The 17,487-nt window shown below is 35.6% G+C and overlaps 1 protein-coding gene across 4 annotated transcripts in view; it reads left to right on the top strand.

The window, feature by feature from the left end:
• Nucleotides 1–17,487, top strand: part of EPS15 (epidermal growth factor receptor pathway substrate 15) — a 145,951-nt gene that overhangs the window by 31,120 nt on the left and 97,344 nt on the right. For 3 of the 4 annotated variants that reach the window (XM_059374710.1, XM_059374708.1, XM_059374712.1), the window contains exons 2-8: nt 309–350; nt 4,270–4,359; nt 5,198–5,245; nt 8,390–8,485; nt 10,994–11,059; nt 13,011–13,136; nt 15,142–15,201. In XM_059374710.1, coding sequence (XP_059230693.1) covers nt 309–350; nt 4,270–4,359; nt 5,198–5,245; nt 8,390–8,485; nt 10,994–11,059; nt 13,011–13,136; nt 15,142–15,201 — 528 coding nt within the window. The remainder of the gene's footprint in view (nt 1–308; nt 351–4,269; nt 4,360–5,197; nt 5,246–8,389; nt 8,486–10,993; nt 11,060–13,010; nt 13,137–15,141; nt 15,202–17,487) is intronic. The other variant, XM_059374709.1, reaches the window with a different exon arrangement.

Genomic DNA, 17,487 nt, shown 5'->3' with positions numbered 1-17,487 from the left:
CGGGACTCGATCCCAGGACCCTGAGATCATGACCTGAGCCGAGGGCAGCGGCTTAACCCACTGAGCCATCCAGGCGCCCCTGTCTACTTGATTCTTAATAATCCATATAACTGCCTTTTTTCACTTTCCCTTCTCCCTCAAAAGAAACTAAGCCAAGTATATTTTATTCTTATTCATCTTTGTTTTTCAAAATCAAGTATATTTTACTCTTACTTATCTTTGTTTTTCCAATATCTGTTGAAAGAATGTAAATATACCAATACAGATTATTGAATAGCACTTAATTTCTAATTATTTATTTATTTTAGTTATCAAGTGGGAATCCTGTATATGAAAAATACTACAGACAGGTAAGGTTTTTGTATCTTTGTTGTCCTAGATTAACTATAAAAATACTTTCAAATCTTGATGGTGTGTTTGCAGATTACTACCCATCTGAACACATTTGATGTGTCTTGTTTTCAGTTTCTTGTGCTTTAGCCTCCTACTTTCACTGCTTATGTGTGTGTGTGTTTTTTAAAGATTTTATTTATTTATTTGTCAGAGGGAGAGAGGGAGAGAGCATAAGCAGGGAGAATGGCAGGCAGAGGTAGAAGTAGGCTCCCTACTGAGCAAGAAGCCTGATTGGGACTCGATCCCAGGATCTGGGGTTCATGACCTGAGCCGAAGGCAGATGTTTAACCACATGAGCCACCCAGGAGTCCCTGCTTAATTCTTTTTGACAAGCTATCAGAAGAATGAAGGGAAGAGACAATTAAGCCCAAACATTTAATTGTCTTAAATGTCTATCTGTATAATGTATATCATTAGATAAATTATAAAATCCATATAACATTAGATATATTAATCTAGATATAAATATCCAAATTTTACGCCGAATAAGAATGGCTTTTCTGTTGTTTTTAAGACTTATTAAAGTTTAGGGGCGCCTGGGGGCTCAGTTGGTTAATCAGCTGACTCTTGATTTTGACTCAGGTCATGATCTCAGGCTTGTGAGATCGAGCTCTCCCCCCACCCCACCTCGTGGGACTCTGTACTCAAAGTGGAATCTGCTTTTTCTTCTCTTCCCTTCCCCACCTTACACTCCTTTTCTTGCGTGCATCCTCGCTGTCTTAAATAAATAAATAAAATTTATTTAAAAAAAGATGTTTTAAGTTTAATTTTTACAAAGTTAAAACTGTGATTTTCATATAAATATGAAATGAACATGTGTCAAGGATTTTATTTACTTCAACTAAATACTGGAAGAACAGTAATATGTAAAAATGAGAATATGAGTTGTAGAGATTTATATTTTCCACTAGACAAAGTTCATTTATTGATATGGACAGGAATCATTGCATTGCTGTCAGTTTCTAAAATTTAACTTCTTTTCCTCCTAGTGTAAAAGAGCCTAGTGAATAAAAAGTCAGTGAGGGGGTCATACATCAAATCTGTTGAGGGTGTAGACAGTCTCATTTGAGCATTTCCAAATACTGGATCATTTTTCCTAACAGTCTCCTTATCTGTGATCATGATCACAGAAAAGGCTATAGTTTGACCTGACTATTTACATAATTACAGCAGGTTTATTAATGAACCATTATAAGTCTCCTTGGGTATGACTTGCAAATCTATAGACATACACTCAACTATACAACAGCTTCAGAGCCTGGAGAATTAATTTCTACGTGAAATTTCTAAAGAATTCTTGGATTGTACTTTTTAAAGCCTTTGGTATTTTTTCTCTATCTTGAGACTAGGACCCAAACCTTAGAAATTCTTCCTCCCATTTTTTGTCTGCAGTACATACGAATTTGAATGAATTTATCTCATCTTGAGGATTCCCATATCTGCTAAGGTTCCTAGCCTGCTAAGTAACCTTGCTTTACTGTCACTGAGACTGGGACCCTATAGACCAGGTTGCAGGCCAGTTTTCTTGAGAGGGTTTTCTAGACATTGTCTCTGCATAAGTCAGTCCTTTTTCCTTAATAGCAGCTTTTTCTTTCTGAATAAAAGATAACTATTCTCAAATAGGCTTTATTTTGTGCAGTTTATTTACTCAACTGTATCCTGATAAAAAGGAGAAAAAATTATTTAACCTGTTAATAACTATATTGCTATAAAAATAAGGACATTCCACTGAAAGATTTGTTTTTGAGGTCTGAAGTCAGTGAAAATCAGATCCCATCGAAAGCTATTTCATTCACTTTACAAAAGCAGAACCTACTAATTTGAGGGCCAAAGATAACACAAGGAGATTAAAAGGGCTTTTCTACATATCCATTAGAAAACAGAATATTAAAAATAATACCAATAGAATTCCAAGTTAGTAACCATAATTAAATATTCCTCAACAGTGTGTATTCAGTCCTCTGTAATTAATTCTTCTTCCCCTGAATCTTGGGTCAAGAGTCTGCTTTCATGAAATAAAACTACTTCTAGACTCCATAGTTCTGGATATTCTGACTTAGTTCACCAGTCTGAGAGTTGTCTAAAGTGATGTCAGCTCAGAAGCCTTTTTCCAAAAGTCTGTGTTTTGAAGTGTTAATAATTCAGGTTATGTGGAATAGTTCTTTCCACAAGGGTCTGAAACTGTCTTTTTTTGTCTTTGATGAAGACACAGATTCTAACCTGTAGCTTACAGCAGAGCCTTTGGGCAAGTGTCAGAGTACAACAGAAATTCCTGTACATGACAAAGACTAAGTGGCTATTTAAATTTATTATAGTAACCAAAAGAATGGAAGATAGTAAAATTGGAATATGATACATAAATATTTCATAAGAGTTTGATCATTGTTTCCCTTGATGGTCATTCTGTTTAGGTCATGCTAGGGATAGATGTCCCCCATCCTAACCCCCCAGTCAGGGGGTAGACAAAGAAGGAGTTCTGGAGATTTTTTTTTTTTAAAGATGTTATTTATTTATTTGACAGAGATCACAAATAGGCAGAGGGGCGGTGGTGGGGGGGAGCAGGCTCCCCACTGAGCAGAGAGCCCCATGTGGGGCTCGATCCCAGGACCTTGGGATCATGACCTGAGCCGAAGGCAGAGGCTTAAACCACTGAGCCAGCCAGGCATCCCATGTTCTGGAGATTTTTAGAGGCAGGTTTCTCTACCCTTTTTGTACTTCCTGGTTACTCCAAATTGGATTGGGCTTTTTTTTTTTTTTTTTTTTTTCCTCCCGAGTGCCAGATTTATCCCGTGTTCCAGCACTCAAAAGAAAGGATTTCTCTTCTCTGTCTTCGCTGGGATTGGCCTGTCTGGAATGCTTTGTGAATGTTTACAACAAACTTAATCTTTTAACTAAACTGGAAAACAGCTAGCTCACAAATATCCTTGAATCGTGTTACTTTTCCCATGACTTTTTAAAATTGACTTTTCATTTTTAACAAAAGTAAAATTTTACTTTAGGAAATCTTTATGGAAGTGACAGTCATTTTTTGAGCTGTTTTCTGTTTTAAAGGAAAATCCCTATAAATTAAAATGATGTGTTTCTGTTAATGCACTTTAGGAACTTAAGAATTTTAAAAAAACATTTCCTTAAGTTTATTATGGAATCACTGCTGATCACTGCTGGTTTTTGAGCTGATACTACTTTGATTTTTTTTTAAATTGTTGCAGTGTCTAAGAATAAGTATAAAAGCAGAAGTTAATGATTTAAAGATGTTTGAAAAAAAAAAACATAACATATACAGCTATTCTCCTCTGTCAAAAGACCTTTCCAGGAAATTAGGCCCTTTTCCTTCTATTAAGCTTTTCCTTCTATTAAGCTCATTAGAATTTATTTATGTATTTATTTATTTTTAAATTTATTTGAGAGAGAGAGCATGAGTAGGAGGAGGGACAGAGGGAGAGGGCGAAGCAGATGCCCCGCTGAGCAGAGTCCAATGTGGGGCTTGATTCCAGGACCTGAGTTGAGGGCAGACGCTTAACTGTCTGAGCCCTCAGGTGCTCCAAGTTTATTAGAATTTAAATGGCACTATAGAAGACTTGGAATTAGAAGATAAATGTTAATATTGTGACTCCACTAATTTTGGTATACTTCCTCTGAGCTTCAGTTTTCCCATTTGTATAATGGGAGTGATTAAAAAAAACTGTAAATGACCAGTGCTGTTGAGATGGTATTCTACTCATGTGGTTCTCCATATATTTCTTGGCTTTTGTTAGTCAAAAGATTCCTGTTCCCTTTTTGAAAAAGCCAGTTCCTAAGTCACAGGGAGGAAGGCAGGTAAATGACGATAATTTTGTCTTTGTGGTTTTTGTCAACTTACAGTTTGTATCTTTTCAGGTTGATACAGGCAATACTGGAAGGGTATTGGCTTCTGATGCTGCTGTTTTTCTGAAAAGATCAGGGCTTCCAGACCTGATTCTTGGAAAGGTAGTGTTTTTTCATTTCAACTAGATTATAATGAATATTTATGTAGTGGTATAAATAAATTGGATGCAAATTTAGAATGATAACATCAAGAAACTTAGAAGTAAGAATTGAATCATTGAAGCAATTATAGTAATGCAATGGAGGGAATTTGTGGTGCTGTGATTTACCCTTTTGTGAAAAGTAAGGTGTTTTTCAGATTTTTAGAAAATGAATTACTTTTTAGTGAGATAAAATGAGGAAGTAATAGTACATTTGGGTATTGTGGGGAAAAACAGTGCAGCCTGGGAACCTTGCCACCCCCTCAGAGTTGGCTCTATCTCTGCTTCCTCTATAACAACTGTCTCTAACTGTGTTTAAGTTGGGGATAAGAGGCTTAGAAAAGGGTAACAAGAAGTGGGAAGTCCCTCTCCTGGTGAATCCTTATACATGATATTAATACTATTTATTATAAATTTATAATCACAAATAAACATGAACTATAAGAAGATCATCTTAATATGGATCTAAAATCAAGTTAGTAGGTTCTAGTAGAAAGAACATTAGATTTGGAGTTAGAACCTGTCTTAATGAAAAAGACATTGGACTTAGAAGCTAGAACCTGGGTTTCACTTCTTTCCTTGATGCCTTAAATGTTCTTGAGTAAGTATCTCACTGGGTTTTAGTATCTTTGTGTAGGGTTGCACTAAATAACTGTGGTTTCTTCCCACTTTTAATTCTATGATTCTTAAATCTGAGGACCAAAAAGAATGAAATTGTATATTACAGGGATTTAATTTATTATCTCTAAGACGCTTTTTGTTTAAAATATACATTGACTTTTTTTTCCCCTGAATTTCAGATTTGGGATTTAGCAGACACAAATGGCAAAGGAATCCTGAACAAACAAGTAAGATTCAGAGATACATATGAGAAATTTTTTGAGTGCTTCAGAATAAAAACCAAGATTTTTTTTCTAATTTTAAACTAGGAATTGTTTTTTTACCAATTGAATTCAATTTACAATTGAAAACATTAGGGTTTTCAAGGGCAAGTGTTACAGCAATATAGTGGAAAATATTTCCAATTCAGTAGACATTAAAGTAAGTGATTCCCAAAGTTTAGTTAGTGATCATTTGGTGACATTGTTCTCCTGGAATGTCTTAGTCTGTTGGGGGTTCTCTGACAGCATAACACAGACTGGATGGCTTATAAATAGCAGAAATTTATTGCTCACATTTCTGGAGGCTGAAAATACAAGATCAGGCTGCTAATATGTTTGGGTGAGGACTGTCTTCTTGGTCGCAAACTTCTTGTTGTATCCTTACAAGGCTGAAGTGGCGAGGGATCTTTCTGGACCCTTAAAGCACTAATTCCATTCATGAAGGCCCTACTCTGATGTCTTAAGCACTCCTCAAAGACTATACTTTCTAATACCATTACCTTTTTCAACATACTCAGTTTCTTACCTGTACACTATACTTACTTGTGAGTGTTATGGTCTAGGTCTTACTTGGCATATACATCAAAAAATGGTTTATATGCCATAAGTATACCCTAGGCTAGAAATACGTGAAACGATTATGGGTATTGAACACCATCAGTGTACTTTGAAGTTCATTCAGTTTGTTTCAGAGGTCCACAGGATTGAATTCAAAGCTTGCTGCATGCTGATACATTGGCTAAGCACTGCTACTCAAAGTTAATTCCCCCATATGGGATAGCTGAAGCAGCATCATACTTAAAAAAGTGATGGGAAATTTAGATGAGAGGGTCAGAATATCCAGTCTTTTAATTATATTAAGATTAAGATTAAATTTAATTAAGATTCATTAAATTTAAATTAAGATTCTAGGGTTAGCTTGTAGATTGGAACCCCTGGGCAGGAGGGCCAGTTGGTCCATTGGAGACATAGGAAAACTAACTTAATATGAGCAGCGAAGGTCGTGTGCATTCAGTCAGCAAATATTTGTTGAGTACCTGTTTTGTTTATTTATTTATTTATTTGAGAGAGAGACAGTGAGAGAGAGCATGAGAGGCAAGGTCAGAGAGAGAAGCTGACTCCCCGTGGAGCTGGGAGCCCAATGCGGGACTCGATCCCGGAGTTCCAGGATCGTGGCCCAAGCCGAAGGCAGTTGCTCAATCAACTGAGCCACCCAGGCACCCTGAGTACCTATTTTGAATCAGGCTTTGGAAATGCAGAGGTGAATGTGATGTAGTCCCTGACTTCATGAGTTTGTAGTATAATAAATTCTTCACTGATATTCCTGGACTTTGGATGTTGAGTTTGAGTTGTCTTTGTTAAATCCAGGTGGCTGGATTTGTGGGTCTGCAGTTAAACTTTGATGTTTGCATTGGAGAAAAAGATTTTTGAATTAACATGAAAGAAAGGAAAGAAACCAATGTTTTTTGAGTTTCTGTATGCCAAAATGACAGTAGGTGTTTTCTTTCTATAGTATGGTTTTTATTTTGTTTCTCATAATACATGGCAAGGTAGGTATTAGAAAAATTTTGCAGGAAAATTTTATTTAACTTGCCCATGGCCTCACAACTTTAAGTAGCAGAACTAGAATTTAATGTAGGAGGACTATTTCACTTCAGAACACATCCATACTATGGGGGTGGACCTGATTACTTAAGAGTAATTGAATCTCTCATAGAATGAGAAAGGAGAGAAGGTTGATGCTGGAGTACTTAGAATACCCAGCATTTATTTATTTATTTATTTTTAAGATTTTAATTATTTGAGAGAGAGAGCATGCACTGAGCAAGTGAGCATGCAAATGAAGGGGCAGGGGCTGAGGGAGAAGCGGATTCCCTGCTGAACACGGAGTCTGAGGCATGGGCTCAGTCCCAACCTGTGCTGAAGTCAGTTGCTTAACAGACTGAGCCACCTAGGCACCCTATAATACCAGCATTTAGGGGTTGGAGGAGGCATTGACTGCAAGAGAAGAGACTTGAAGGGTCAGAGGAAAAGTAGGAGAGTTTTACGAAGCTATGTTGATGGGGGAGAGTTTCTGGGGAGTTATCATGTCCAGACTGCCAAAAGAATAAGGAGGATGAGGCAGGGTTTTTTGTTTGCTTTGGTTTTTTGAGGCTGTTGTGTTTGGTAGCTGAGAGGTTATTTGTGACATAGACAGTGGTTTCTCTGGCTAATGGTGGGAGTTGAAGTCAGATTGTATAAAAGCTTTGTATAATAAGCTTTGTATAATATAAGATTGTATAATAACTTTGGATATACATGAATGAAAAGGGAAGGGGAGATCTTGAAATAACCATCTTTGCAAGATTTTGTGAATAAAGGCAAGGTATTGTAGAAAGCAGACAAAGAAGGGTATAGGTGGTTTGAGCAAAGTGGTGAAGGGTTGATTGCATCAACAACTATACTAAGTTGTAAGTGATTATAACTGGAGTCAAAGTATTTGTTATATCTTTTCCCATACCTGACTTTAACTCAGCTGAAATATCTCTGCATTTATTTAGAGGCTTCAAATGCCAAAAATCCAAGGACCTTTGGGAGAGATTTACACGTATTTTGAATTCAGGCAGTTGTGTAATTGTTTTAGACGCTGCACAGTAGCTCTGTATTCTCTGTAGCTTTCCTGGAATAGCAGTGGTTGAGTCACATCAGTGATTGGCCCAGTTTTTCAGAATTTATCATCTTAAATTCAGAGATGACTTTTGATAACATTCAGTTGTTATTTTCTTCTAGGCTTTTTTCCAGACTCTTTTTCCTCATTTAAATGATACTTAAATATTTTTGAAGCATGTGTTAATTCCGTATAATTTCTACTATCTGTATGTATCACAGTTCATTTAAGTATTTTCCCATTTATTAATACTTTTTGCTATTTATAATGTTAGGAACATCTTTGTACATAGATTTTTTTCTTAATTTTAAAGCAAATGTTTTCAGGCAAATGTGCTTTTAATTTGTTGCTACATAAAGATCTTGGAGTAATTATGAATTGTTTTATATTTTCATATTATAATTGTGTGGATGGATGGATGGATGGATAGGTAATGCACTTAACTTCATGCTTCTCTTTCTCAGGAATTCTTTGTTGCTTTGCGTCTTGTGGCATGTGCCCAGAATGGATTGGAGGTTTCACTGAGTAGCTTGAACCTGGCTGTCCCTCCACCAAGATTTGTAAGAAATGATCTTAAATTTAAATTTTATTTAATTAAAAAAATACTACATGATTTAAAAATTTAAAAAAATTAGAATTGCCATATTAAAAGTAATTCCCTTAACTGCTATCACCCAGCTACCTGATTTTCTTTCTTAATGGCTACTGCTGTTATTAGTGTCTTGTATATCCTTCCAGACTTATTATATGTGTATATAAAGAAATATAAATTCCCACTTCCTCATTTTAAATTGATAGTAGTATATAATTAATAAATACAATTCTGTACCCTTTTAGTAATATGTTTTAGAGATCTTTACATAAAAGCATCTTTATTCTTTTTTATAGTTGCTTCTATTTATATAAAATTTTTAAAGTTTTAATTTAAATTTCAGTTAATTAACATGCAGCATAATATTTCAGGTATACAATATAGTGATTCTCACTTCCATACCGTACTATACAGGTGCTCATTACAGCAAGTGCCCTCCTTAATCCCCATCACGTGTTTAACCTATCACCCCCACACTCCCCTCTACCATAATTTAACTTCCTATTGATAGGTTTTTAGCTTATTCCTAATATATTATTATTAAAATTTTTTTAAATGCTGCAATGAATAATAACATTGGATATGTGTCATTTTGCATGTACAGAAATATATGTGCATATTTTCAGAAGTAGAATTGCTGTTTCAGAAGTTTGTTCATTTGTGCAATTTTCATATATAATATCAATTTGCCTTCCACAGTGGTTGTACTCATTCACAGTCCCTCCATCAGTTGGTTGAGTGCACTTTTGCTAACATACTGTTAAACTTTTTGAACCTTGTCAATTTGAGAGGTGATAAATGGAACATTAAGTGTAGTTTTAATTTTCCCATTTTGTTTTATAGAGTGAATTTGAGTAGTTTTTCTCACACTTATGAGCCGTTTATATTACCTTTATGTAGAAATGTCTGTTTAAAGCTTTTTTTTTTTTCTTAGGTTATTAGTCTTTTTTTAAAATTAAATTCTAGAGGCTACACTCTAACACACACACACACACACACACACACATTTTTTCCCCACAATTTGTCATTTGTCTTTTGACATTGTGGTGTTTTTTTTTTCCCCCCATAAGGAGGTCATTGTTCTTTATGTAAGTGTTACTAGGATCTAATTTTTTTTAATCATTTCTTTTTACACATTTATGTTAGTCTTTTTTTTTTTTTTTAAGATTTTATTTATTTGTTTGTCAGAAAAAGAGCACAAGCAGAAGGAGCAACAGGAAGAGGGAAAAGCAGGCTCCCTGCTGAGCATGGAGCTGGATGTGGGACTGCATCCCAGGATGGACTGGATGTGGGACTCCATCCCATGACCTGAGTCAAAGGCAGATGCTTAACCGACTGAGCCACTCAGGTGTCCCACATTTATGTTAGTCTTGATATCAAGTCTGAATATGGATTCAAATTTATGTTTTTTCAAGATGGCTACTTTATAGACCTAATACAGTTTATTGAATAACCAGTCTTTTTCCTTACTGATTTGAAATGCCACCTCAGTCTTGTATTTTGATTTCTTTTTGGATTTTTCTGTTCTTTTTTATCTGTTTATCCATATGTTCTTCTTGTACTGTTTTAATTATCATATTTGGTAATTTGTTTTTACATCTGTTAGGGTTAGTCCTCCCTACCCTGACCCCTTTTCAGAAGTTTCATGGCTCTTACTTTTTTTTGTTGTTTTAGATTTTATTTATTTATTTAGAGAGTGAGAGAGAGCATGATTTGGAGGGAGAGTTAGAGGGAGAGGGAGAAGCATATTCCCTGCTGAGTGGGGAGCCTGACACAGGGCTTGATCCCAGGACCCTGAGATGATGACCTAAGCTGAAGGCAGACATTTAACAGACTGAGCCACCCAAGTGCTGTGGCTCTTACTTGTTTCTAAATTCAGTATTTTTAAAAGTATTTGGTCTCAGTATTATGAATTTAACTTCAGTTTTGAAAATTTCTGCATTTGTAAGTTTAGGCATGGAATCAGAGGGTTAATTTAGGGATTTGTTTCCTAACTATGTTATTATAAAAATGTTTCAAATATATCCATCTGTCTCTACAAGCAGATAAATAGAACAACTTGGGCATGCTGTAATAGGTTCATGTACTTGTAACTTAAGAAATCTTAAGTTGGGCTCTTGTCCCGGTTTGCTTTCCTTAAATAGTGTTGGGAAAAAGTCATCAGTTAACAGGGTCACAAATATTTTCGTTACATTGTAGTATCTTTATCTTGATATCAGTTGTAATAAGATTTCTTCTATAACACTTAAATGTTTCAGTTAGTGCTCTAATATCATTTATGCAGCTAACTCAGATATCTTTGTTTTTGTTTCATTTGTATTTAGATAAAAGTCTAATAGAGTCAATGTAGAATAGTGTCCTGTGTGGTTTGAATTCCAAATTTTGTATGAATGTATTTAAATCCAAGACCACTTTTTCTTTGTTGTTTATTGATGTGAGGTTTTCAGCTCTTCATGTGCTCTATTTTCCTTTTTAGCATGATACTAGTAGTCCTTTGCTAATCAGTGGATCTTCTGTCACTGAGCTCCCATGGGCTGTAAAAGTGAGTAAACTTTTAAACTACTTTTTCCTTACCACTGCTTTGCTTCCTACCCACATAATCCTTGTCCCCTATTTCCAAAATCTGTTGTAATCTGCATGAGACTTTCATTTTTACTCTAGGGAAATACTGATAAAAGAAATCTTTCAAGAGATCTTGGTCATTTTGTGACAATTAGTATGGCTTAATCTCATTTCTGTTATAGTATAAACTAAAAATGATTATGTCATAATCCTATTTCATGAATAGGTAGTTTACCTCACTGGTATTATTTCCTGTTCAAAAATTGTGGTTAACTAGATCATTTTCTTTATGGCTCTAAAACTAAAAATTCTATATGAAATCTTTTTCTGAAGTGGGTATTTTGCATTGTATCTATTTGGAAACATTACACTAGTTATAACTATGTTATCAGATTTGTAAAATTGTAATTTTTAAATAATATTAGAATCAGATGATCTTTAATAAATATGTACAGTTTTGTCAGAAAGTCATTTGGTTTTTATGTTTGTGTATGCTTGTATGAACACAACTAATTAATTAATTAATTAACTAATTATAAAAAAGTATAGGGATCTGGCCTTGGGCAAATCATAAACAATAATTTTTTTTTAAGATTTTATTTATTTTATTTTTTATTTTTTATTTTTTTTAAAGATTTTATTTATTTATTTGACAGAGATCACAAGTAGGCAGAGAGGCAGGCAGAGAGAGAGAGAGAGCGAAAGCCCGATGTGGGGCTCGATCCCAGGACCCTGAGATCATGACCCGAGCCAAAGGCAGCAGCCCAAACCACTGAGCCACCCAGGCGCCCCAAGATTTTATTTATTTTAGAGGGAGAGAGAAAGAACGCACATACAAGCAGGGGGAGGGACAGAGGGAGAGAATCTCAAGCAGACCCCCCACACACACACCAAGTATGGAGCCCAACTTGAGGGCTTGATCTCACAGCCCTGAGATCATGTCCTGAGCAGAAATCACGAGTCAGACTCTCAACAGATGGAGCCACCCAGGTGCTCCATGAACAGTAGTTTTTTTTTTGTTTTGTTTTTAAGATTTTATTCATTCATTTGACAGAGATCACAAGAAGGCAGAGAGGCAGGCAGAGAGACGGGGAGAAGCAGGCTCCCTGTTGAGCAGAGAGACGGATGTGGGGCTCAATTCCAGTACCGTGAGATTATGTCCTGCGCTGAAGGCAGAGGCTTAACCCACTGAGCCACCCAGGCACCCCTGAACAGTAGTTTTTTATGTTATGCATGTAACTTCCCAGGATTTTAGGGAATGTACTGTTATCAATAAGAAAAGGAATTCTTGCTTTGGGAAAAATGGGGGAAGCTTGATGTTTATTCCTATGGTGGTTATTTTCTTTTTAAAACCTGAGTTTGAAATGTAACTAATACCATGTTGAGAAAGTCATAGAATATCACTAACTAGCTTGTGTGTTCTCACAAAGTTATTTCCTTGCTATGGATTTAAGTGAGAGGGTTGGACTAGATACTCCTCTCATAGCCCTTCCTATCATTCTAAAATTTTTCCATGAAGCTCACAGTAGAAAAACAAACAGTGTTCGAGCTATGAAAGAAATGGAAGGGATACTGGACTCTTATGTAACTTTTAAATTGTTATTTATAATAATTTTTGATGAAAGCAATTTTTTTAAAAAGATTTTATTTATTAGAGAGAGAGAGAAGGAACAGAAACGGGGAATGGGAGAGGGAGAAGCGGGCCTCTTGCTGAGCAGGGAGCCCAATGTGGGGCTTAATCTCAGGACCCTGGGATCATGACCTGAGCGGAAGGCAGACTTAATGACTGAGCTACCCAGGCACCTGCAAAAATTATTTTTTAAATAATTTTAAGGATATGTTGCCTGCCTGTTCTTTAAGGATTTGATTTTTATAACTTGAGTTAAATGCGTATCACCACTATTTAACTTGTGATCTTTTTTATATTATAGTCTGAAGACAAGGCCAAGTATGATGCAATTTTCGATAGTTTAAGCCCGGTGAATGGATTTCTCTCTGGTGATAAAGTGAAACCAGTGTTGCTCAACTCTAAGTTACCTGTGGATATCCTTGGAAGAGTAAGATATTATTAAATTCTAAATGTAATCTTCATGTATCTTACTTTTGTATCTACCAAGAGCATTTATAGCTCATTGTTAAAAAATAATTAGGCATTATTTTGAAATTATATTATTACAGAGTTTTTTGTGTTCTGATTTAATATATAAAATAATTGCCAATTAATTTTATTTGACATTCCCTCTAAAGTATAAGTGCTTGGAATTAGTTACATATTAAGCCCTTTGAGTAGGTCCTTTTTTCTTTGTACTGTATGCTCTGACTTCCCAATTCCTTGATTTAATTTCTAGGGACCACCATTATTTTGTATCTGCTACCTACTTCATAGCTGTATCATGGGGCCTTGCCATAAGGAATAGTTTCATCTCTGAAATCATTTGTCCTTCTCTCTAAATAGAGCTTCTTATTTTTCTAGATCTCTTTCTTAAGTACTTGGAAGACTAATTCTTTGACTTTAAGTCAAAGACCTTTAAGTCTCAGAGTCCTTTACTTTCTCTATTTTTCAAATTAATATTTTTCCTCAACCAACTTAATCCACAGTTTGATGCTGGTATCTTTGGCTCCCTTTGCCATGTGTTCTAACCTTTCTTCTGACCTGGTGAAAATCCAGCTTTGTGTTAAGCTAATTATGTGCCTTCTGTGTGGTTGCATATGGACTGCTGAGAGTCTAATAAAATTGGTATCATCATAATTTCATGATCACCAACTTCAGCTGGGCTTTCCCTACTCTTGGACTATTTCCATACTGATTTCTCTCTAGGTCTCTTTGTACTTCAAACCTCATCTGCTCTCATTAACCCTCCAGCCATTCCTTTAATCCCTTTCTTGGTCAAATCCTGTCTGCACCATTTCTTAGGTGTGTGACCTTGGGTGAATCATCAGAAAAACCATCTATCAATTTTTTATATTTCAGATGAGCACAATTGCCACTTTATAGGGTTGTAAGGATTAAATGTGATAATGTATATATTCAGTACAGTGCTTGGTGCATAGTCTTTGATGCTAGCTACTGTGATGCTGATGGTGATCATGACTTTACCACCATATCATCAGTAGTAGTACTACTGGATCAGTGTTATAGATTAGGTGCTCAATAAAAATTTAAAAGCCATTTCCTAGTATTGTTTCTCATTAATCATTTCTCTGCTGTGTGACCAGTATGAGATTTCTAAACTATAAATATAATCCTGTTTTTTTTTTTTTTTTACTTGGAACTAACCCTCTTAGTAGCTTCCTAATGCATTTAGGGTTAAGTCCAAATTCCTGCAAGGCACTTAATGACCAGACACTTGTTTATCTCTATTCCAGTCTGTTACTTTATCTTCCTGTCCCAAGTAAAATTTTGTTGAATGACTTAAATATCTTATTTTCAAGGATATGACATAGTTTTATAGCTGATCTAAGGTATGGAATTTACTCTGCATTTAAACCAAATCTACTAGGTCCTTTTAGATTTATTTTTCCCTTGTAAGCCCTGGACATTAGCTGGTTCATAATTAATATTCACTGGATATATCTTTTGGTCAATTAGAGATTCTGTATGGAAAACAATAATGGACTTAGTTGGAAATCTTTATGTTGAATACTGATTCTATAACCTAATAATGGTTGTGTGATCCTAACTAAATCATATTCCTCATGTCTAAAAGCTGGTTGATAGTGCCACATGGAGTACTGAGAGATATTTGTGAAAAAGCATTGTAGCTGTTTAAAGTGCTGTGTACATAATTGTTTTCTTATTTGAAAGAAACAAATATTTTCTTGAAATTTTTGTAAGGAATTTTTATTTTAAAATACTTGTTTTAAGAATTACTACTTTTTCCAATAATGTTAATGTAGAATGTAATAATGATTTAATGAAATGTTCAGCAAAAGTGAGATTTCTCTGAGAATAGATATTTTAATGTTTAGATAAAACTTTCCCCCCGATTTAAGTATTTGGTGTTTACAGGTACCACATGAAATGAAAGAGCATTAATCTTTGTCAATTCTTCTGTTTTTAAGGTTTGGGAGTTGAGTGACATTGATCATGATGGAATGCTTGACAGAGATGAGTTTGCAGTTGTAAGTAACTTAATGGTCTTAAAAATCTTAAACCTCTTAATTGTTTTCTCTAGTGAGAATTTCCTTGTTTAGTTTATCCCCAGAGGAAAACTGGGGATAAACAACCTTAAGGTTGTTGGTAGGAGTATTTTTATCAAAAGTGTACAGGTAGTCAATAAATATTTTTAAACAAATGAATAATAGAAAATGTATGTTCTTACCATCTTTATTTTATTTGACTTCGCTGAGTGGTATTGTTCCTTTGTATCCCATCTTAACCAGACATTGCATCTCAGTACCTCCTTCTGCTATGGAATAATTTTACTTCAAATATACCCCCAGATTTTCACATTGTTTTATTAAAGGAAAACATGGATAACACTGTAGTTTCACTTAATGTATAGGGTCAGAGGAAGTTTTGACATCTTATCTGAAGACATGTCATCTTTGGAAATTGGGGTTAATTCCAAATTGGGGTTAATTCCATCTTTGGAAATTGGGGTTTTTTTGTTGCCCAGTTTGTTTTCCACTTTCTAAACTCATGATAGATTTGTTTTAAAATCCTCTGGGCTGGGGCGCCTGGGTGGCTCAGTGGTTAAGCCGCTGCCTTCGGCTCAGGTCATGATCTCAAGGTCCTGGGATCGAGTCCCGCATCGGGCTCTCTGCTCAGCAGGGAGCCTGCTTCCTCCTCTCTCTCTCTCTGCCTGCCTCTCTGCCTACTTGTGATTTCTCTCTGTCAAATAAATAAATAAAATCTTTAAAAAAAAAAAAATCCTCTGGGGTTGTAGTTGTGTTACTTTCTCATTCCAAATCTTATATATTTTTGCCCCCTCTCATGTTTCATTTTATTGAATTTTATATAGTTTATAAATCTTTTTAAAGAGCCATCTTTTGGATGTAATTATCCTTTCTATTATGTTTTGACTTTTTCATTCTTTTCAGCTTTTATATTAATTCTTTTTTCCTAGGTTCTTTTGGTTTGCCTTAAAAAAAAAAACTACTGAGTCCCTTTCTTATCTTTAATATTGAAAAAATTTAAAGCATGTATTTTCTCTTGAGTTCAGGTTTAGCTGGATTACATAGATATTGATATAAAGTATTCTCCTTTTTGCAACTTTTAATTTTCTATAAAGATTTTATTTATTTATTTGACAGAGAGAGATACAGCGAGAGAGAGGGAACACATGCAGGGGAAGCTAGAGAGGGAGAAGCAGGCTTCCTGCGGAGCAGGGGATTCCTCCTGGACCCTAGAATCATGAGTAGAGCCAAAGGCAGTTGCTTAATGACTGAGCCACCCAGGTGCCCCTACTTTTTAGATAATCTCTAGGTTTTTAAAAAAATCATCTGTTTAGGAATATGTTTCCTAATTTCAAAGTAATTAAGTTTGGTTTTAATTACATTTGTATATACCTTTTTTTAATTTAAGATTTTATTTATTTATTTGACAAGCAGAGATCATAAGCAGGCAGAGACGCAGGCAGAGAGAGAGGGGGGGAAGCGGGCTCCCCGCCGAGCAGAGAGCCCGACTCAGGGCTCGATCCCAGGACCCTGGGACCATGCATGACCTGAGCCGAAGGCAGAGGCTTCAACCCACTGAGCCACCCAGGTGCCCCCCCGCTTTAAAAAAAGATTTTATTTATTTATTTGACAGAGATCACAAGTAGGCAGAGAGGCAGGCAGAGAGAAAGGGGGAAGCAGGCTCCCCGATGAGCAGAGAGCCTGATGTGGGGCTTGATCCCAGGACCCTGGGACCATGACCTGAGCCGAAGACAGAGGCTTAACCCACTGAGCCAGCCACTCAGGTGCCCTGTTACATTTGTATATACTTTTAGCTTGATTAGATTATGCCCAGAGAATGTGGTCTTGAAAATCTCTGTTTAAAAATTTCTTGAGGTTGCCGGGCCCCTGGTAAGGGTGGTGCAGTTCCGCCTGGGGCAAAGACACTTGAGAATCACTACAGCAGCCCCTTCCCCAGAAGATCAACAAGAAATCCAGCCAAGACCAAGTTCACCTACCAAGGAGTACAGTTTCAATACCAAGGAGAGCAGCAGAATTCCAGAGGAGGAGAAAGCAAAGCACGAAACTCATGGCTTTCTCCCTGTGATTTTTTAGTCTTGCAGTTAATTTAATTTTTTTTCTTTTTCATTTTTTTTCTCTTCTTCTGCTAAAATTTTTTTTAACTTTTACCCTTTTCTTTTTTAACGTTTTTTAACTAGTTTATCTAATATATATATTTTTTCTTTTTTATACTTTTCCTTATTCATTTTCTTTTTAAAATTCTTTTCTTTTTTTTTTTCTTTTCTTTTT

Source organism: Mustela nigripes, chromosome 14 (genome assembly GCF_022355385.1).
Source record: "Mustela nigripes isolate SB6536 chromosome 14, MUSNIG.SB6536, whole genome shotgun sequence".
NCBI classification, from domain to species: Eukaryota; Metazoa; Chordata; class Mammalia; order Carnivora; family Mustelidae; genus Mustela; species Mustela nigripes.
The sequence above is the reverse complement of the archived record's forward strand: the minus strand, read 5'-3'. Positions and strand labels throughout refer to the sequence as shown.